Genomic DNA, 23,605 nt, shown 5'->3' on the forward strand with positions numbered 1-23,605 from the left:
TTGTGTGAAGTGGGCCATTAGTTCTGTGGAGGCTCTTAGTGCCATCTTCTTCCCCATTCCCCAGTGCTAAAGCTCGACGGCTCGCATGGGGGAGGAGCTACTGCAGGCACATAGTCCCTCTGGCTGGTTGGGTCAGGTCCCGGGAAAAGCCAACACCCTGGTGGTTCCTGCTTGGGGTGATGCACTGCCTCCCATATGGTACTGGAGAGTAACCAGTTGGTCCCAGACAGTGATGGTCCTACCTTGGGTCTGACTCTCCCTGCCCTGGGAACTGGGACAACCGTGGTCAGTCCCAGCTACCAGCTCAGCATCCTCATTGACTTCCTGCCTACATGGAGCTCACAGTGCTGGCAGACCTCTGAACGCCATGCTCTGCCGCAGCTCCTGTGCACCAAGCCAACTGCACTAAAGGGGGCCCCACTGCCTGTGAGCCCAGTGTGAGTGAGCCTTGCTATCTTAATCCCTGGGCCCCTGGGAATTTGAGAAGGGAGGTGAGAAGAGGTATCACACAGTCAATGAATGTTACGATGTCCTAGAATGTTGGTGCAGTTTCATTTTAGCGGCTGTGAGGTGTAATCTTTTTGAACAGAACTGTGAGATAACATGAAAGGTGCTTTGGGAAATAACATTAGTGCTTTTGACACCCACTCTTATTATAATTATATTGATCTAAGCTGCTGTACTTTATTACTCATATTCTTGGAAAGTATAGGGTTTTCAGTTCTTTGTGTTGTTGTAGTAAACTATGGGGAAGTGCAATTGCGTTTAGTTTTTTGGGTTTTTTTTTCCTGTACATAGGAAGGCTCTCAACAAAGTTTCCAAACCCTGATCTAAAATATTCATTTGTTTTATAAGTGTAAATATAGTGTTATATGTTTATGACTTACCATTTGTTCTCTTTCAGCAAAAGCTTTTTAGTTCTCTGCCTTTCTACAAGTAAATTGCTTTGTAAAGTTTGAGCGGGGTCTTGTTTTAAAGAGACCATTAAACCCTTTGTTGTTTTCTAACACTAGTTTGGTTTTTATAGAAGAGAAAATATAAAAAGGGGTAGAAATGTAGCCCGTATTGTGGCCTCAGGTAAATGTCCCTTGTCTTCCTGGTATTGTGAAAAGGTCCCTATTCAATGCAAGTGAGTCTTTTTTAAGAATGGCTGCTGTATATTCTTAGGTGCCTAAGGCACTTCAGCAACTTTGAAATTTTTACCCATCATTACTAAGTCCCATGGTCTTCCAGTGGGATTTAAATGCTCCTGAAAATTCTGACCTATATTTTAATAAGTGTAACAGATCAAGGGGCACATTTCATTTCACTCCGTGGTGATTGTTTCATCAGCATTTCCCAATGACTTGCATTGGGAACATGGCAGTCCTAGTTTCAGTGCAAGAATGTTATCGTCTCATAGTTTCTTATAGACCCCCTCCCCCACCAAATTCGTCAGCTTAATCTGATCTACCTAAACCACCGTGGGACACCCTCCTGAGTTCTTCATAAACTGTATTGGTTGTGGGTGAGATTGCCTCTAGGTGTACTTTGTAAAATGGGTGTAAAAGTTAAATATTAAATGTACAGGGGGTTAGGAACTAGGCCCTTTTCCTGTTTTTATTATTTGTGTTACGGTTGTGATTGCAGGCCCCAACTAAAATTGGGCCTCCATTCTGTTAAACACCCTACAAATGCATAGTGAGAGGCAGTTCCTGGACCCCAAGGAATTTACAGTCTAAATAGATGAGGCAAGGAATGTGAGGGGAAATAGAGACACAAAGAGATCAAGCAATTTGCCCCCCAGGTCACAGCAGATGAGTGACTGGGCTGGAAAAAGAACCTAGGTCGTCTGACATCAGAGCAATGCCCTATGCACTAGACTACACTGTGTTTTCCTAATATGCAGAGATAAGAAGGAAGGTGGCTTCAAAGATTGCAACTGCAGCAATGTTATGGGGGGAGTGTTTCTTGGCTAACAATGTCTTACAACGTGTAGGGCATGACAGGTCAAAACCAACACCTTAAACTCTGCCTGGGAGTTCTGTGGCAGCCAGCCAAACAATGGAAAGTGTTTTCTGCTTAAACACACTACTCAGTATGCAGCCAGAATGCAGCTGTCTAACTTCAGCTTCCACATGATCTCAAGGTATAACCCCACAAAGGGAACACTACAATAGTTTAGTCTGAAAGTCACAACGGCTTGGATAAGTGGAAAACGTCCTCACTCTTCCTTCCAGGTAGAGTACTTTAGGGGGAAGACTTTCTAATTTATCATAGAAATATAGGGCTGGAAGGGGCCTCAAGAGGTCACCCCTAGTCCATGCACCCCACCACCAAATTGAGGCAGGATTAAGTACACCTAGAAAAGCACTCTTGGTCACAGTTGCTATCTACGCAGCTGCTATCCAGGAGCAGCCAAGGATCTAACAAGACCCATGCTTTCTGCTGTGTTGCAGAATCTGAAACCATAGCTCTAAGAGGTGTGAACTGTGCCATTCATCTCCAAGGGGACTAATTCAGGTACTCAATGATAACAAAGTATTAACTACATCACGGCTCTTCAAAAGGAGAAGGGAGGCTATAGTTATGATCTGCACAACCTATTGAGAGTGACAGCTCATTTTGGCACTACCAGTGAATGAGGTTTGGAGAGCACTGTTACTTTCTCCACCCCAACCGAGAAGCCAAACTGAAGGAGCCTAGCAGAGCCCAGTGGGCCATGTGAGGCCCCCACAATGGGTCAGGCTCTAACAGCCTGGTGGGGCATATAAGCCTCACTGGGCAGTGAAGTAAGCCCATCACAAAGAGTCCAGCAGAGACCATGGGTGTGTTCAGACCCACTGAGGAGGAGCTCAAGCCCGAAGAACCCAAAGAGCATGTGTGATCACGGTTAGAATATCTGCACACCAGTACTTTGGGGGTGGAGCTTATTGTGGGGGCATAATTTAAAACAGTGTTAGCACAGATTTTTTTCCAGCCTGATCCATGACAGCAGTGAACACCTTGGCACAGTGAAAGGCCTATTTTGTCTTTAAGTCAGGCATAAAATACTTTCTGTATTTAAGATTTTAGAAGTCTTTCTAACTTGTAATCGTAGATATATAGGGCTGGAAGGGACCTCAAGAGGTCATCTAGTCCATACACCCCACCCCATGCAGAGGTGGGATTAAATATACATAGACCATTCATGACAGGTGTTTGTCTAACCTATTCTTTAAAAATTCCAAAGACAGGGATTTTACAATCTTCCTAGATAGCCTGCTCCAGGGTTTAATTATCCTTATAATTAAATAGTTTTTTTCCTAATATCCAACCTAAATCTCTCTTGCTGCCAATTACTTCTTGTTTTACCATTGATGGACACGAAGAACAGTTAGTCAGTCTTTTCTTTATAACAACCTTTTACATATTTGAAGACTGTCATCTGGTCCCCCCTCAGCATTCTCTAGACTAAACAGGCCCAATTAATTCAATCTGTCCTCAAAGGTCATGTTTTCTAAACCTTTTTTCAGTTTTGTTACTCTCCTCTGGACTCTTTCCAATTTTTTCACCTCTTTCTTAAAGTGGGGAACACAAAACTGGACACAGTTCTCCAGGTGATGCCTCAACTGTGCTGAATATGCAGAACAGTTGCCTCCTGGGTCTTACATAAGAACATAAGAATGGCCATACTGGGTCAGACCAAAGGTCCATCTAGCCCAGCATCCTGTCTTCCAACAGCAGACAACGCCAGATTCCCCAGAGGGAATGAACAGAACAGGTAATCATCAAGTGATCCATCCCCTGTGCCCCATTCCCAGCTTCTGGCAAACAGAGGCTAGGGACACTATCCCTGACCATCCTGGTTAATAGTCGTTGATGGACCTATCCTCCATGAATTTTTCTAGTTCCTTTTTGAACCCTGTTATAGTCTTGGCCTTCATAACATCCTCTGGCAAAGAGTTCCACAGGTTGACTGGCATTGTGTGAAAAAATACTTCCTTTTGTTTGTTTGAAACCTGCTGCATATTAATTTCATTTGGTGGCCCCTAGTTCTTAATTGTAGAAGGTTAGGGTTGGAAGGGACCTCAGGAGGTCATCTAGTCCAACCCTCTGCTTGAAGCAGGACCAATCCCCAATTTTTGCCCCAGATCCCTAAATGGTCCCCTCAAGGGTTGAACTTACAACCCTGGGTTTAACAGGCCAATGCTCAAACCACTGAGCTATCTCTCCCCCTGTGTGATGAGAAGGAGTAAATAACACTTCCTGTTCACTTTCTCCATACCAGTCATGATTTTGTAGACCTCTCTCATGTCCCCCCTTAGTCGTCTTTTTTCCAAGATGAAAAGTCCCAGTCTTATTCATCTCTCCTCATACGGAAGCCATTCATCATACCCCTAATAATTTTTGTTGCCCTTTTCTGAACCTTTTCCAAATCCAGTATATCTTTTTTGAGACGGGGCGACCACGTCTTCACGCAAGATGTGGGCATACCCTGGATTTATATAGAAGCAATATGATATTTTCTGTCTTATTATCTATCCCTTTCTTAATGATTCCCAACATTCTGTTTGATTTTTTGACTGCTGCTGCACATTGAGTGGATGTTTTCACAGAACTATCCACAGTGACTCCAAGATCTCTTTCTTGAGTGGTAACAGCTAGTTTAGACCCCATCATTTTATACATATAGTTGGGATTATGTTGTCCAATGTGCATTACTTTGCATTTATCAACAGTGAATTTCATCTGCCATTTTGTTGCCCAGTCACTAGTTTTGAGAGATCCTTTTGTAACTCTTCGCAGTCTGCCTGTGACTTAACTATCTTGAGCTGTTTTGTATCATCTGCAAATTTTGCCACCTGACTGTTTACCCCTTTTTCCAAATCACTTATGAATATGTTGAATAGGATTGGTCCCAGTACAGACCTCTGCGGGACATCACTACTCTCGATTCTGAAAACTGGCCATTTATTCTTACCCTTTGTTTCCTATCTTTTAAATCTCCCCACTGTATTTTCCACTGCATGCATCCGATGAAGTGAGCTGTAGCTCACGAAAGCTTATGCTCAAATAAATTTGTTCGTCTCTAAGGTGCCACAAGTACTCCTTATCTTTTAACCAGTTACCAATCCATGAAAGAACCTTCCCTCTTATCCCATGACTGCTTACTTTCCTTAAGAGCCTTTGGTGAGGGACTTTGTCAAAGGCTTTCTGAAAATTTAAATACACTGTATCCACTGGATCCCCCTTGTCCACGCTCCTGTTAACACATCCTAGAATGACATTTGCCTTTGTCATAACTGCATATTACTGTTGTCTTATATTCAATTTGTGATCCAAATAACCACCAGAGCCTTTTCTGTGGTGCTGCTGCCTAGCCAGTTATTCCCTATTTTGTATTTTGGGCATTTGATTTTTGCTTCTTAAGTGTAGTACTTGGCACTTAGGTATGTAAAATCTTTAAGGCTTTCTGGAGTGTTTTTTTAATTGGACTTTAATTGACCTGAAAGTGTTCCTTAAACAGATTCTGTGTTCTAGTGAATTCTCAAAGAGTGTGTGATCACCTGTATAAAGCATTTATTTTAACCCGGAACATCTTGGAACTTCAAAAAAAAAAAAAAAAAAAAAAAAAAGCTGTTGCTTATACAATACTCAGATCACCAGTCATATTAATCCTTACTACTGAGCAAAAAGATCTGTCTGGAAATTTACCATTTTTATGTCTCCCACTTTCTTTGTCTCATAAACATCAACTTTCATAGAATAGACTCAATTCTTTAGTACCGGGGTTCTCAATCTTTTTCTTTCTGAGGTCCCCCCTAACGTACTGTAAAAACTCCCCCAGCCCACCATTGCCATAACTGTTTTTCTGCATATAAAAGCTAGGGACAGCGTTAGAAGGTAGCAAGCAGGACAGTTGCACAGGGCCCTGCACCACAGTGGGCCCCACAAAACTAAGTTGCTCAGGCTTCAGCTTCAGCCTGAGGTGGCGGGGCTTAGGGCCCCGGGCTTCAGTCCTGTACAGTTTCGGCTTCCTGCCCTGGGCCCCAGCAAGTCTAACATTGGCCGTGCTTGGGGGATCCCCTCAAACCTGTTTGCAGCTCCCCAGGGGGCCCTGGACCCCTGGTTGAGAACCACTGCTATAGTACACATCATTTCGGAATTACTGTATGTGTCAGTCCAAATTTGTCTTCTGCATTTCCTTAAATATTGTGTACTTGTCTATTTGAAAATTTAAAACATGAAAGCATTGAAAACTCGAGTGCATCGTTAGTTACCAACTTGATTAGGCACTACTTAGAACAAATGACTGGAACTCAAGTGTTCTGCACAATTTTATTGTAGCTACAGCTGTCTCACTTACTTTCTGCCTGGTTAGAGCTGAGGAAGCTATTTGTAGCAAGCCTCTTTTCTGGCTGCGTATTTTCCAGAGGCAGACTTGAATTTCTGAACCTTATCCTCTTCCCCAGTTCAAGGCAATTGCGTAGTGCCTCAATTCCTGCAATTACTAGAAAACAATTCAGAATTGTCTACAAGGCTCCACTGTCTGGCCATGCCCCTTTCACCTTCACACCAGATCCTTTGCCCCCAGTACCATGAACAAAAGCTGTGGTTCAGCACTCCTGCCTGTCCATTGCAGTCCTAGCTGCTAGGGCTGGCTCTGGGGTCAGCAGTGAGAGAGATACACTTCCTACACTTGCCTCTTTCGGTAGGGGCTGAAATTTCCAAGGCTCTGTTCTCCAAATGGGACCGTTCACTGAGCTCTGTAATTGTTCCTCCTTCCTATCCTGGCAGAGCAGGCTAAGTGGAACAAGCTGAATTGTAAGTGGTACTCCACCTGTAAGTTGACCAAGTGATGAATCACAAAACGGGAGTAGCCCATAGCACCTTGCTGTACCCTGGGTAGGAGTTTAGAGTTTGGATAGTTTGTTTAGGGCCTTCACTTAACCACAGCAATGCACATGCATCACCAAGACTCCTTCAGCAAGTTGTGTATTGCAGGTCAAGCTTCTTAGGACTCCTTAAAACAAACTATTCAAGTCCAGTAATTTTCCCCTACTCCTCTAAAGGGAGAATTCCAGGGTGCCATACTAGTTTCTCTAGTGTATAAGTGAATCATTTGGCAAGGAAGGTAGAATTTCCAAGGAGAGTGGGAACCCAAATGTCTCAATTAGGAAAGAGGTCAGTCCCAGACAGCAAATAAACTTTCCATTTCACAAATTCGTTGGTTGTTTGAAGTGTTTGCCAAACACACACTCCACTAAAAATAATTACACAAAAGTTGCAAATACAAACCTATATCAGTCTGTTGTTTAGTTGTGAGCTACTTGCTATGACCCTGTCTTTCACTACTAGCTGTTCTTGGAGCATGATTGGTCACCTAAGCCACAAATTGCTATGCCTTGACTAGATGATTGAAACATTTATAAATAGATTATGGGAAACTGAAGGTTGATTCTGTTTATTGTGAACAGATTTTTCATTTCCTTTGAATATGTTCTGAACAAAAAGTCTACTGGAAATAACTAAAAGGCTGCAAATACCGTTGCAGAGTTCTATATTTGAACAAATGTTCATTAATGCCTTTTTTCATTATTCCCCCAGTTACGTTCTACAGGGTTGCCTGTTCTGGATATTATTTACCATTGCACAGATGTCATACTTTCTGAATTTATGTTCAGTATTGCAACCATGAAGCTGTCCTAGATACCTTTTTTAAAAATACCCTATTGAAATAAAATAACCATACATGCAATCAGGTCTGATGCACGCTATTGTTACGTTTATTTTACAGAGTTCGTTTAGTAGAGAGAGGATCACCTCATAGCTTGCCCCTAATGGAATCAGGAAAAGTAAGTACTGAACATGTCTTCTGTACTGTTAAACGTTTCTTTAATTTCCACTTTGTTAATTTTTCTAAGGTGAATTTAGTGCTGAGGAAAGCTCTAACAGCTGTACAGACTGCAGTCCTGTCGTTATCCACAGAGACGTTACAGCACAGTAGCATTGACAGAGCTCTTAACATTACTCTAACAACTTATCTCCCTTTGTTCTGAGGGAATTGCTTCCTGCTCCTGAGATGGTGGTTCACTATCTGCCTATGCAGTCCTCTGACTTGTTTTAGAGACAACTACTGGCACCTTTCTTGGCAGTGGTGGTTTTAATGATGACACATATCTCCTGTAAATTGGACTGAGACCACCAAGACATTTCCACCTTATTCATAGGCCACCAGACATCTGGCAGGGGAAACATCTCTGGGATGTATGGGAAACAGTGTGTACTGGTGGTTAGATCACTGGACAGGGACTCAAGAAACCTGGGTTCTATACCTGACTCTGTCACTGGCTGAGTTGGTGATCATGGACAAGTCATTTTACCTCCCCGTGCCTCGGTTTCCTCCTCTGTAAAATGGGGATGATACTGATTGTCTGTATAGAGCATTTTGAGATCTACTGATGAAAAGCGCTATATAAGAGCTATGTATTTACTTATTGCTACCAAGATGGGCTAAATTTGAACCAGTTTCTGTAAGTGTGAAAGGATCTATTGCTGCCCTGAGCATCCAGACAATCTAGCTTAAAGAACTGAAACGGAGGCTCTTGGCACCATAATATATTCATTATTTTCCCCATGTGAATGTTATCTTTGGCAGAAAACACTATCTGTCTATCAGGGTTTTATCCTGCCATCTGTTCTTATAGTGTATGGGCACCTTCCATAGGAAGCCATAGCAAAGTTCCTAGTGGATTTCCTGCAGTCACTGGTTCTTGACCCATTTCTGAGTAAAAACTCTATTTGGGGTAGAGTTTTTGGTTTTGAATGTTTTAGAGCCTATTCAGTATTTTAAAATTTATTTATTTATTTTTGGTAGGAAGGGGGTGTCACTGTTGTGTCATTCTTACGACAGAAAAGCTTTTACGAAGAGGAGGGTTTGCAGCATTTAATAAATACAGTCAGTCTGGATTGGCTTACTCTCTTATGCAGTTTTCTTCCACGTCTGAATCCCTTGACTGATAAAAAGGAAAGAGAGGGATTTTCTTATCAAAAAGTTTACTGGCAGCAATCTGTAACAGCACAGAATTAGGTATATCTACCACAACTAGCTAATACCATTCCTTAAGTAATATGTCAAATTTTTTAAAGATATTTTTTAACGAGTCAGGTAAAGGGCTTCTGGGGACAAGTATCATTTATATAGTTACATAAACAGACACGTACATCATCTGGTTTCTTACAGAATATGACTCACTTTGTCTTTTAATAGATCCTCCCTGGAGTTCGCATCATTATTGCTAATCCTGAAACAAAGGGACCCTTAGGGGATTCTCATCTTGGTGAGGTGAGTCACAAAAATTGCCCCTCGGTCTGTAATGAATGAAATTACAGGAGCAAAAGCCACTTTACACTGTATTAGTGGCTTCCTTAAATAAATATAAAGATATGCCAAGCTCATAAATACCTGTCGACCATACAGCTTTATAACATGTGAAATTAACAGTAAAAGAGTTGCTGTTGCTGTTAAAAACCTTTTTCTTGTTGAACTTCAAAACTGTGAGTATCTCTTTAAGAAAAGCTCGGAGACCCTTTTTTAAAATAACCTGCTTTTTCCATCTACATTTTCTACTTGTCTTATTACTTCTGAAATGGAGTAATGGATATTTCTTTGATTAGTCTAACTTCAACTACACAGAGTTCCTTTATTCTTTTTCTGATCACTATAACCTAAAATGTTCTGTTTAATGTAGTTTACCAAAGCTGTAAACATTTCCTGCTTATTTCATGTTTCAGAGAATAATAAAATTGAACTTAACGTTTTATTTTCAATGAGCAAATAAAGATTTCAATAAATGAAATAATTTGTACAGTCATGATTAAAATTGCAGTACAACTTTTGAGAATATATAATCTTTCTGAAAAAATGAGTTCCCGAAATCCCAATGTTTTGTGCTAAGGCTGGAGTACAATATTTTGGCTAAAAAATACTGTCAGTGCCTTTTTCATTATTCCGGAAAAGGTCATTAGTATAGCTTAGTACTGACTTGCCTGTCTCTCAAGAGTTGTTATGAAGCTATCTTTAATATTTTGAAGATGAAAAGTGCTTTGTAAATACTAAGTGCTATTATTGTTTAATAACTAAGGGGGACACTCACCAAAGTAGTCTTATTGGGTGAGTTTCTGGCCCCTTGGCGTTATACCAAATGAAAAGACCAAGACAGTGTAAACAGTCTTGGATCAAGTTGGGGAAGAATTTCCCCAGCATAGACACTGTGAAAGACCTGTCTATAAAGCTGTCATCAAAGGACCACCCTCAAAGTGCTAGTGTAGCGGGCATGAGTGGAAGGGGCATGTCAGGACAGCATCACAGAACACAGCACTGTGGAAATGCTGGGTAGCACTGCAGCCCACAGTACAATCCTATGAGACTGATAGAAATTAGGCAGTTCTGGGGGCTTGTCAAAGTTATGCCAGGAGCCTCTTGAGCCCTCAGAGCAGCCCAAGACCAGGAGAATGCAAAGGCTAGGCACCACTTCCCTGAGGCACAGAACCTCACTCATTGACTTCAGCAAAGCTACTCATGTGTAAGGCAAGCAGGATTTGGCCCTCAAATAAGTATAGAAATAAGGTGAGTGTTGAATCAGAAAACATCATGCTAAAAGGTACTATAGAAGTATCTAGTTATGATTAAAAATAGACGCAAGAATTTTCAAGAATTCTTCACTCTGGATAGATACTTTAATTAATGCCAGTGTAATTGCTTTTAACTTAGATATGGGTTCACAGTGCTCATAATGCCAGTGGATATTTTACCATATATGGAGATGAATCTCTGCAATCAGATCACTTTAATTCAAGACTCAGCTTTGGAGACACACAGACTATTTGGGCTCGGACTGGCTATTTGGGGTTCTTGAGGAGAACAGAACTTACAGATGCAAATGGAGGTAAGACTGCTAGTTCCATTTAAAAATGTGTGTTTATACATAGCTTTGAAAGTGCTATAAAGATGTTCACTCACGTGTAGCCTGGTCTGTTGTATGCATCAACATTCACCATTAAGTGCTCTATAACCCTCCAAAGAAGCATTTTCAAAATAGATGTCAATAAGAAAATAAAACAGTGGAACAAGATGCCTGCCAAAAATGACTACCTGGTTATATTCCTTTTGTTAGATGTGTGCTTTTGTATGTTTTCTATACACACTGTAAGCTCCCTGAGGAAGAGACCTTCTGATTCTGTATACAAAATGTCTCTTTACTTTTCGTCTGGAAAAAATATGGAATATTCTTACATGTTTTGCACCACTGCTGCAACTGGATCTGCATGGACAGATCTTTGCTTATGGAACACTGCTGCAGGATTGGGGATTGGGCTTTTTGTGAAGACATCCTCATTTATTAATCCTGTTTCTATGAAGTTATTAACAAAAGCTTTCCTATTTTTGAACTCACCCTGTCTTTAAGACTATAGGAGCAAGTAATAAACATTTACCATAAGCTGTAGCTTGTAAATGAAGATACAGGGAATATTTTGTTTTCTATCAAGGAAGCACAGGGGCCATATTAATCACTAGTGACATATACTGTATATTGACAAAAGATAGGGTAAGTAAACAAATGCTGTGAGGCAAAAGACAGTCAGTGTGGCTGAAATTCTCTGATTGGGAAATTATTGTGACTTGCAAAATACAGAGACTGGCTGTGATGGTAGCTGAAATTGCTAGCGAAGTATAGTTTCCAGTGTATCAATAGCGTTCACAGTGCCACTGTTAAGAACCAACTGAATCTGTTTGAATTACGGCTGTCAAGCGATTAAAAACATTAATTGCGATTAATTCCACTGTTAAACAATAATGGACTACTATTTATTTTAAAAAATGTGGATGTTTTATACATTTTCAAATATATTGATTTCAATTACAACACAGAATACAAAGTGTCAAGTGCTCACTTTATTTTTATTTTTGATTACAAATATTTGCACTGTAAAAAACAAAAGAAACAGTATTTTTCAATTCACCTAATACAAGTACTGTAGCGCAGTCTCTTTGTCATGAAAGTTGAATTTACAAATGTAGAATTATATACAAAAAAAAACTGCATTCAAAAATAAAACAATGTAAAACTTTAGTGCCTACAAGTCTGCTCAGTCCTACTTCTTGTTCAGCCACTCACTCAGACAAACAAGTTTGCTTGCAATTTGCAGGAGATAATGCTGACCGCTTCTTGCTTATAATGTCACCTGAAAGTGAGAACAGGCGTTCACATGGCACTGTTGTAGCTGGCGTCGCAAGATATTTACGTGGCAGATGTGCTAAAGATTCATATGTCCCTTCAAGCTTCAACCACCATTCCAGAGGACATGCATCCATGATGATAACAGGTTCTGCTCAATAATGATCAAAAGCAATGCAGACCGATGCCTGTTCATTTTCATCATCTGAGTCAGATGCCACCAGAAGAAAGTTGATTTTCTTTTTTGGTAGTTTGGGTTCTGTAGTTTCCGCATCGGCGTGTTGCTCTTTTAAGACTTCTGAAAGCATGATCCACACCTTGTCCCTCTGAGAGTTTGGACGGCGCTTCAGATTCTTAAACCTTGGGTCGAGTGCTGTAGCTATTTTTAGAAATCTCGCATTGGTACTTCCTTTGCGTTTTGTCAAATCTGCAGTGACAGTGCTCGTAAATCAAACAACATGTGCTGGCTCATCATCCGAGACTGCTATAGCATGAAATATATGGCAGATTGCAGGTAAAACAGCAGGAGACATACAATTCTCCTCCAAGGAGTTCAGTCACAAATTTAATTAATGCATTATTTTTTTAACGAGCATTATCAGCATGGAAGCATGTCATCTGGAATGGTGGCCGAAGCATAAAGGGGCACATGGATGTTTAGCATATCTAGCACGTAAATATCTTGCAATGCCAGCTACAAAAGTGCCATGTGAACGCCTGTTCTCACCTTCAGGTGACATTGTAAATAAGAAGCAGGCAGCAGTATCTCCCGTGAATGTAAACAAACTTGTTTCTCTTAGAAATTGGCTGGGCAAGAAGTAGGACTGAGTGAACTTGTAGGCTAAAGTTTTACATTGTTTCGTTTCTTCATGCAGTTATATAAAAAAAAAATACATTTGTAAGTTATACTTTCACTATAGATACGCACTACAGTACTTGTATGAGGTGAATTGAAAACTAGTATTTCTTTTGGTTATCATTTTTACAGTGCAAATATTTGTAATAAAAAATAATAATATAAAGTGAGCGCTGTACACTTCGTATTCTGTGTTGTAATAGAAATCAACATATTTGAAAATGTAGAAAAATATCCAAAATCTTTAATAAATTTCAGTTGGTCTTCTATTGTTTAACGGCGTGATTAATCGCAATTACATTTTTAATCACAATTAATTTTTTTGAGTTAATCCCATAAGTTAACTGCGATTAATTGACAGCCCTAATTTGAATAGAACCTAATCAGATGAATTTGATAGGTCTGAAGCCCTGTTTATAATTGCTGTGTATTAAGATTACTGTCCAGTTCCTCATATTTAGATCTTCCTAAAGGCATTTAATCTTATATAGTAACTCCTCACTTAAAGTCGTCCCAGTTAACATTTCGTTGTTATTTTGCTGATCAATTAGAGAACATGCTCATTTAAAGTTGCGCAATGCTCCCCTATAATGTCGTTTGGCAGCCGCCTGCTTTGTCCACTGCTTGCAGGAAGAGCAGCCCGTTGCAGCTAGCTGTTGGGGGCTTGGAACCAGGGTGGACTAGCAGCCCCCCAACAGCTCCCCGCTCCCCTAAGTCTCCTGTGCAGCAGCCGCCCAGGAGGCTACCAATTGCCGGCAGTTCAGCTGGCCCTCAGAGAATCATAGAATATCAGAGTTGGAAGGGACCTCTGGAGGTCATCTAGTCCCACCCCCTGCCCAGAGCAGGACGAATCCCAACTAAATCATCCCAGCCAGGGCTTTGTCCAGCCTGACCTTAAACTTCTAAGGAAGGGGATTCCACTACCTCCCTAGGTAACGCATTCCAGTATTTCACCACCCTCCTAGTGAAAAAGTTTTTCCTAATATCCAACCTAAATCTCCCCCACTGCAACTTGAGACCATTACTCCTTGTCCTGTCATCTGCAATCACTGAGAATAGTCTAGATCCATCCTCTTTGGATCCACCTTTCAGGTAGTTGAAAGCAGCTATCAAATCCCCCCTCATTCTTCTCTTCCGTAGACTAAACAATCCCAGATCCCTCAGCCTCTTCTCGTAAGTCATGTGTTCCAGACCCCTAATCATTTTTGTTGCCCTTCGCTGGACTCTCCCCAATTTCTCCACATCCTTCTTGTAGTGTGGGGCCCAAAACTGGACACAGTACTCCAGATGAGGCCTCACCAATGTCGAATAGAGGGGAACGATCACGTCCCTCGATCTGCTCGCTGTGCCCCTACTTATACATCCCAAAATGCCATTGGCCTTCTTGGCAACAAGGGCACACTGCTGACTCATATCCAGCTTCTCGTCCTCCCCGCACTGCTATGTGCTGCTCCTGCCCTCTGCCTTGGAGCTGCTCTCCAGAGCCTTCTGCTTGCTGAGGGGGGCTAATGTCAGGGTGTCCCCCTGCTCCTGCACCCCACTTACCCCATCTCCATAGAGCCGGGGGGGGGGGCGGACATGAGGATAGAGGGAGCTTCCTGGCAGCAGCTGCTGCGATCCCAGCTTGCTGATTAACTTAACAAGGTAGTGAACTTAAGAGTGGTGTCAGTGTATTTAAAGGGGAAATGCGCATCTCTCTCTCTCACACACAGGGTGCGTGTCTCTGTCTGCCATGCTGTCTCCCCACCCTCCATTCCTGCTGCCTTGTAGAGTCTGAGGCTACATTAACAACGAGTTAACCCTTGAGGGCTCAGCCGAGTGCTAGTTCATCATTTAGCAGTAAGGCATTCCCTGGGAAATATCCCACCCTCTTCCACCCTCGAACTTCACCACCTCAACCAAGCTTCACAATCATATCTGTGTACAGTATTAAATTGTTTGTTTAAAACTTATACTGTGTGTGTGTGTGTGTGTGTAGTCTTTTGTCTGGCAAAAAAAAAAAATTTCCTAACCCCCCCCATTTACATTAATTCTTATGGGGAAATCAGATTCGCTTTACATGGTTTCGCTTAAAGTCGCATTTTTCAGGAACATAACTACAACGTTAAGTGAGGAGTTACTGTAAAGCATTTTGTAGGATTTTCTCGCTTTATTAATTATTTTATCCAGGAAAATGCTCTGAAGCTATAAGGGGTCCAAGGAGCAGCAGGGATTCTTATTCTGAGAGAATAGTAACTGAGTGTTTTCTAGTCTTTCGTTTCCAGTGGAATAAATCTTCCCATGAAGTAGCCGTGGCACACTTCCCTCTCCTTCCTTTCTCAACTCCCTCTTCAGAAGGACAGGTCCCTCTTCTACACAGCATCTGGGAGATGTCTTCATTGAGACTCAAACGCCATTGCCACAGCCAATATATTTTCTCTTATGGATGACATACGTTAGTTTATGATAAGTCTAAGATCCCAGAAGAACTCTCATCTCAGCTTAGGGGTGGCTGGTTGTTTTTTTTTGTCTTGTCTCTAACTGATAAAAATTCATGATACAAACAAATTGCAACATTGTCATAGTTTTGTCTTAATCAGTGATTTGATATCAGCAATATAACATATTATTTCGGCATCCTAGGCAGACACCATAGTGGTTTAATATTCAAAGCTGCAAGATAGATTCAAATCCCAGAAGGGTCAGTTTCATTCATTGTCCTTCAGAGGCAGATAAACAGAACGCCATACAAGTCACTCTGTCTGCTCTACATAAGAATAGAGATTTGATCCGGTGTTGGCTAAAAATTTCTTCTTCTCCCATGTTGTGCTCAGCAACCTAATTAGCTGCTGCCCTCCATCCCACATTGCATTTCAGTAATCGTGAATGTATATAACTTGTAATGTGCTTTGGATCTTCTGAAATTCAAGGATACTTTATAAATGGAATGTTGTTATTTTACTAATCTGGATATTTGTATAATTTATTTGATATAGTACAGATTTAAGTCGTTGCTTTTCCCTCTCTGTAACTAGAGCGACATGATGCACTTTATGTTGTGGGTGCACTAGATGAAGCCATGGAGTTACGAGGGATGAGATATCATCCAATTGATATTGAGACATCAGTAATTAGAGCACACAAGAGCATCACAGAATGGTGAGTGTTGTGAAACATTATCTCAAACTCTAGCCTGTAAGATGTTTTCTGTGTTTTTGCTTGGATAACGCAGTTGATTTAGGAAATATACCAGTGTTCCAGGAGTTTATCACTTGATCATAAATTATACAATCTCTAAGCTAAAACTTGGTATAAGCCGCTTTTATCAGAAAAGACAATTTTCTTTACTCTTTTTGGGTTTTTTTGAAAACATGCAACATACTGTATGGTGGTAATTGGTGGGGTTTTGGTTTTATTCTGAGTTATTTTTAGCAGTGGGGTTTCGAAGCTTAGCTGTTTGTTTTTCTTTCTTCAATCTTTTTTGGAATTCCTTTAGAAAGCAACATAGCAAGTTAGTTTCATTATGGAGCTGAGACCAATTATTGATTAAATATCAAGATGCTGAGTTAGTGATTATCTGCTTTTCCTGAGGGTTTCTACAACACAATTTGTAGCATTTATATATTGTATAAGTAATTGTTTGCAAGGGGCCAGTACTATACTTGCAGAAAATATTGTATAAAGGCATTCGGTAAAATTTTCAAAAGTGCCTTTGTCCCATTGACTTTCAGTGAGATTTAGGTGCTTTTTGAAAACTTCACCCATTTTCAGTATATATTTTACTTTCTGCCTAGCCTCTTCTAGACTTAGGGCATTAACTTTACATCTACTGGTCAAAACAGATCTCTTGCTCATTATATTTTTTGATATTTTCAATAATTATGGCAACGAGTATGCCTACGCAGTGGAATTTATACAGGTGATTGTAGACTGTGGATAGGCAGATGGCTACTGTGGGTAGCTGATATTTATTTGTATATTTTATATCTTGTAAAAAATCAAAATTGCAATCCAGTTGTGCTGCTGGTATGAGTATTCACATCTTATCACTGCAGCCGTGGTCTGCCCTCCCCTGCTCCTTTATCTACTTCTTGCACCTTGTCTTAATTCAGGCCCCAGTCCTGTAATCAGCTCCATGTAAGCAAAGTCTTGCATGGATCCTGTTGATGATCACATCCTTATTATGTAAGATTTTCAGAGTTGGGACCATATTTTTCATATGTCTGTCTGGGCCCTGTCACAATGGGACCCTGACCCTCATTGGCTGGTGCCATAATACAAATAATAATTTAATAGTTATGACAGAGTGCGCTTTATTGGCTAATAAGGGTATTTTATTAGATCATTACATGTGTATCTTACTATAAAATGCAACTTTCGCTAATTGAACTGCAGCATGCAAATGAACTAAACATTATTCTAATTATCAGTCACAATCTATGTGACCCTCTTAACTGTTTCCTCCTTGTAAGAAAAATGTCTTCCTGTCAAAATACCAAACCACAACAAACACAGAGAGGGGAAAACTCAACAAAGCAGTAGAACACCATGGATTACAGATGTGAAAAAGGACTGTATGATTGTTTAATTTAAAACGGAATATTGATGGATTTTACTGTTCATAAAATGTAGCAGGCAGGATTTTAGTTTTACTGAGGCTTCATTCATCAAAACACCTCAGTGGAATTATGGTAACATAATTCATAGTTGCCGTCTCCTTACTTCTTATTTCTCCATGGCGCAGGCACCACTATGAAATGGCCTACAGGTAGCATGTCTATGTAGAGCTTAATCTTATAGAGATGAGGTAACAGATCTGAGGTTTGCAATTTAAGTCAGGTGTCTCCCCGCCCCCTGCCCCGACATCTCTTAAAGTCCACAAAAAGATTATATCTGCCTCAGAATGGTGCACAGACAATCCAGGAAGTTTTTGGAAAGTGTAGAGGACAATTTCCTGGTGCAAGTGCTGAAGGAACCAACTAGGAGCAGAGCTCTTCTTGACCAGCTACTCACAAACCGGGAAGAATTAGTAGGGGAAGCAAAAGTGGATGGGAACCTGGGAGGCAGTGACCATGAGATGGTCGAGTTCAGGATCCTGACACAGGGAAGAAAGGAGAGCAGCAGAATACGGACCCTGGACTTCAGAAAAGCAGACTTTGACTCCCTCAGGAAACTGATGGGCAGGATCCCCTGGGAGAATAACGTGAGGGGGAAAGGAGTCCAGGAGAGCTGGCTGTATTTTAAAGAATCCTTATTGAGGTTACAGGGACAAACCATCCTGATGTGTAGAAAGAATAGTAAATATGGCAGGCGACCAGCTTGGCTTAACAGTGAAATCCTTGCTGATCTTAAACACAAAAAAAGAAGCTTACAAGAAGTGGAAGATTGGACAAATGACCACGGAAGAGTGTAAAAATATTGCTCGGGCATGCAGGAGTGAAATCAGGAAGGCCAAATCACACCTGGAGTTGCAGCTAGCAAGAGATGTTAAGAGTAACAAGAATGGTTTCTTCAGGTATGTTAGCAACAAGAAGAAAGTCAAGGAAAGTGTGGGCCCCTTACTGAATGAGGGAGGCAACCTAGTGACAGAGGATGTGGAAAAAGCTAATGTACTCAATGCTTTTTTTGCCTCTGTCTTCATGAACAAGGTCAGCTCCCAGACTGCTGCACTGGGCAGCACAGCATGGGGAGGAGGTGACCAGCCCTCTGTGGAGAAAGAAGTGGTTCGGGACTATTTAGAAAAGCTGGACAAGCACAAATCCATGGGGCCGGATGCGCTGCATCCAAGAGTGCTAAAGGAGTTGGCAGATGTGATTGCAGAGCCATTGGCCATTATCTTTGAAAACTCATGGTGATCGGGGGGGAAGTCCTGGACGACTGGAAAAAGGCTAATGTAGTGCCCATCTTTAAAAAAGAGAAGAAGGAGGATCCTGGGAACTACAGGCCAGTAATCCTCACCTCAGTCCCTGGAAAAATCATGGAGCAGGTCCTCAAGGAATCAATTCTGAAGCACTTAGACGAGAGGAAAGTGATCAGGAACAGTAAGCATGGATTCACCAAGGGCAAGTCATGCCTGACTAATCTAATTGCCTTCTATGATGAGCTAACTGGCTTTGTGGATGAGGGGAAAGCAGTGGACGTGTTGTTCCTTGACTTTAGCAAAACTTTTGACACGATCTTCCACAGTATTCTTGCCAGCAAGTTAAAGAAGTATGGGCTGGATGAATGGACTATAAGGTGGACAGAAAGTTGGCTAGATTGTCTGGCTCAACGGGTAGTGATCAATGGCTCCATGTCTAGTTGGCAGCCGGTATCAAGTGGAGTGCCCCAAGGGTCAGTTCTGGGGCCAGTTTTGTTCAATATCTTCATAAATGATCTGGAGGATGGTGTGGATTGCACCCTCAGCAAGTTTGCAGATGACACTAAACTGGGAGGAGAGGTAGATATGCTGGAGGGTAGGGATAGGATACAGAGGGCCCTAGACAAATTAGAGGATTGAGCCAAAAGAAATCTGATGAGGTTCAACAAGGACAAGTGCAGAGTCCTGCACTTAGGACGGAAGAATCCCATGCACCACTACAGACTAGGGACCGAATGGCTTGGCAGCAGTTCTGCAGAAAAGGACCTAGGGGTTACAGTGGACGAGAAGCTGGATATGAGTCAACAGTGTGCCCTTGTTGCCAAGAAGGCCAATGGTATTTTGGGATGTATAAGCTGGGGCACTGCCAGCTGATCGAGGGACGTGATCATTCCCCTCCGTTCGACATTGGTGAGGCCTCATCTGGAGTACTGTGTCCAGTTTTGGGCCCCACACGATAAGAAGGATGTGGAAAAATTGGAAAGAGTCCAGCGGAGGGCAACAAAAATGATTAGGGGACTGGAACACATGACTTATGAGGAGAGGCTGAGGGAACTGGGATTGTTTAGTCTGCGGAAGAGAAGAATGAGGGGGGATTTGATAGCTGCTTTCAACTACCTGAAAGGGGGTTCCAAAGAGGATGGATCTAGACTGTTCTCAGTGGTAGCTGATGACAGAACAAGGAGTAATGGTCTCAAGTTGCAGTGGGGGAGGTTTAGGTTGGATATTAGGAAAAACTTTTTCACTAGGAGGGTGGTGAAACACTGGAATGCGTTACTTAGGGAGGTGGTGGAATCTCCTTCCTTAGACGTTTTTAAGGTCAGGCTTGACAAAGCCCTGGCTGGGATGATTTAGTTGGGGATCGGTCCTGCTTTGAGCAGGGGGTTGGATTAGATGACCTCCTGAGGTCCCTTCCAACCCTGATATTCTATGATTCTGTGAAAACAGTTAGGTTAGTACTTAGGCTGAGGTAGAGCTTACATACAAAATTTGAATTTATGTGAACAAAGCGTTCGTGAATTAGAACACCTTTAAAATAATGGTGTCCACTGGAATTCAAGAAGTCGTCTAATATGGTTTTACCACTTTTGAGCAATGGAACAGAAGAGAGACAACTTAAAAATCTCCTCTTCCCTAGCTCAGATCTAGTACTCTGCACCAAAGTGTGGTTCAGTAAAGTCAACATTCAAGAGTTGCCAATTCTTGAAATAGTAAACTGAGACTTTTAGATCCACCTCAGGACATGGATGTCCATTTATTGAAGTTATTGGGAACTGGCCATCCACATCCCTTAGGTGACTTTGCAAACTCAGGTACAAGCTCTTTGTTGATTAATCACAAGTGCTACAGACTGATGGGAGCAGCAGATGGTGGTGCGGAGAGGAATTCTTCACTCCCCAAATTTGCTGCATGGAACTGGGTGAACAGGCTGGGAGAGGCCTCTACGTATGCTGCTCCCTTCAGCCACCGGTCCTCAACCGGTGCCATGCCTCTGTATAGGCCTTGTGAGATGCACAAGAGAAGCCCTCCTGCACACTTCGTAAGGATGGTCAATATGCAACATCGCCAGGAACAGGTCTGGGGGTGGGGAGAAGCAGCACATTAGCGATAATCCTTAGCAATCACCTTTCGCTGTCCAGAGCCACCTGATGGGGTGGAGACTTTATTCCCTGATGCCTGCATAGGAGGCTCCAGGGAACAGAGATTCCCTCCCCAGCTGCTCCCTGAGTCCAATAAAGGGATGCTGGTGGAGTAATCAATCCTTTCCCATCACTGTAGCTCTTAGGCCTGGTCTACACTTCACAAGTTTTGCTAGCATGGCTAGGTCAGTCAGGGATGTGATTTCCCCGCTCCCACTCCCACCCAAGCAAGCAAGACTATGACAGCAAAAGCTCTAGTGTAGGGCACTAGTTTAACTCTTGTTGTTATAAGCTGATATCCACTGGGAGAGGAGAGTGTGCCAGGACAGCTCTCCTGGTATATCTATGCCAGCATACCCTTTCAAGAGTAGACAAGGTCTCGGTTGATTCTTCAGTCCCCTGAAAGCCGTCCGAGAAGCCATAGTAGTCTCACTCGGGCATCTGAAGGTTTATTGGATGAGAGAAGGAGAGGCCCCAGGGAATGCTTCATCCCTTATCTCCTGAGATGCTGCAGCAACCTTTGCTTGGATCCCAGGAAACAGTAGGAGGTAGCCAGAGGGAGCAGCATTGGATTTCTTCAATCCCCAGCTCCCCTGCCATTGGGGCCAGGAAGCCTCAGGATGCACATCAGTGTAGTAGGGGGAAAGTATTCCTCATATCTCTACTGCCCTCCCCTTCCCCCGAAGCCTCCTGTCACCTGCATTTCTCTCCCTCTGCCCCCATGAATGTAATGATGGAGAGCCTCAGTGCTGTAATCATTAGGTTGACAGAATGGGAGCTCCACTCCTCCACACACACCTGCAGGGGCGCAAAATGAGCTCCTGACATCCGGAACTGTGAAGAATTTTAATTTCCTTGTGAGGGCCTTTAAGACCTTTGTAACCTCAGAACTTGCCTCACCGGATGGCAGATGGAGACTGGTTTGCAGGAGTCTTTGCAGCCAGTGGACTAAGGGGTTGTTCTGTCCCCTTGACTCTCCCAGAATCTGTGGGAAAAGAGTTCCTTTCCAGCGGACAGACCATTTCTAGACAAGGAAATTCCCACACACAAACCTTCAAGACTACGGACACAAGAGTGTGTGTTTATTACCTTTCCAGAACACATCACAATAAACAAAACAGTAGAAACAAAGGCATTTCCAAGTTAAAGCTGCATTTTCATGGCAAGCTGCAGAGGTGAACCCAAATAATCACCACCGTCTACCCACTACCCAGTAGAGTTGTGATAAGACTCTGTTGTAGAAAATATTTCAAATACTATTTTTACAACTCTGCTTAAGGAAATCGGTGCTCACTGGGACACCTTTAAGTCAGTTAAGAAAGTTGGTACCTTGTTGATTTGATTTATGATCCAACTGTCCAAACTTTATTGAGGAGTGTCAAGGTTCCTCCCCCACTCTGAACTCTAGGGTATAGATGTGGGGACCTGCATGAAAACCTCCTAAGCTTACTTTTACCAGCTTAGGTTAAAACTTCCCCAAGGTACAAATTAATTTTATCCTTTGTCCTTGGAATATCCACTGCTACCACCAAACTCTAACTGGGTTTCCTGGGAAACACAGTTTGGACATGTCTTTCCCCCCAGAATCCTCCCAACCCTTGCACCCCGCTTCCTGGGAAAGGTTTGGTAGAAATCCTCACCAATTTGCATAGGTGACCACAGACCCAAACCCTTGGATCTGAGAACAATGAAAAAGCATTCAGTTTTCTTACAAGAAGACTTTTAATAGAAATAGAAGTAAATAGAGGTAAAGGAATCACCCCTGTAAAATCAGGATGGTAGATACCTTACAGGGTAATTAGATTCAAAACATAGAGAATTCCTCTAGGCAAAACCTTAAGTTCAAAAAGACACACAGACAGAAATAGTCATTCTATTCAGCACAATTCTTTTCTCAGCCATTTAAAGAAATCATAATCTAACGCATACCTAGCTAGATTACTTACTAAAAGTTCTAAGACTCCATTCATGTTCTATCCCCGGCAAAAGCAGCATACCGACAGACACAGACCCTTTGTTTCTCTCCCTCCTCCCAGCTTTTGAAAGTATCTTGTCTCCTCATTGGTCATTTTGGTCAGGTGCCAGCGAGGTTACCTTTAGCTTCTTAACCCTTTACATGTGAGAGGATTTTTCCTCTGGCCAGGAGGGATTTTAAAGGAGTTTACCCTTCCCTTTACATTTATGACAAGGAGTATCTGGTCTGGACAGTTATTTTAGATATGTCTTTTCTCCTGATAATTCCAGTAGTATAAAATCCACAGTCTGTAACTGGTGGAGTGTAAAGGCCTCATACAGTTGAGGAAGGGGCCAGAGAGGCCAAGGTGGTAGGGCTAGGCCCACCCCTCCCACCCTGTCAATAATGCATAGAATCATAGGACTGGAAGGGACCTTGAGAGGTCATCTAGTCCAGTCCCCAGCACTCAAGGCAGGACTAAGTATTGCCTAGACCATCCCTGACAGATGTTTGTCTAACCTGCTCTTAAAAATCTCCGTTGATGGAGATTCCACACCCTCCCTGGGCAATTTGTTCCAGTGCTTAACCCCCCTAACAGTTAGGAAGTTTTTCCTAAGG

The 23,605-nt window shown here is 42.1% G+C and overlaps 1 protein-coding gene across 1 annotated transcript in view; it reads left to right on the forward strand.

Moving 5' to 3' along the window:
• The window catches only part of DIP2C (disco interacting protein 2 homolog C), a 492,048-nt gene that overhangs the window by 463,765 nt on the left and 4,678 nt on the right, over positions 1–23,605 (forward strand). Inside the window, exons 33-36 of the mRNA XM_077809483.1 lie at positions 7,760–7,817; positions 9,233–9,307; positions 10,736–10,910; positions 16,071–16,194. Coding sequence (XP_077665609.1) covers positions 7,760–7,817; positions 9,233–9,307; positions 10,736–10,910; positions 16,071–16,194 — 432 coding nt within the window. The remainder of the gene's footprint in view (positions 1–7,759; positions 7,818–9,232; positions 9,308–10,735; positions 10,911–16,070; positions 16,195–23,605) is intronic.

The sequence above is a fragment of the Eretmochelys imbricata genome, chromosome 2 (genome assembly GCF_965152235.1).
Source record: "Eretmochelys imbricata isolate rEreImb1 chromosome 2, rEreImb1.hap1, whole genome shotgun sequence".
Taxonomy (NCBI): Eukaryota; Metazoa; Chordata; order Testudines; family Cheloniidae; genus Eretmochelys; species Eretmochelys imbricata.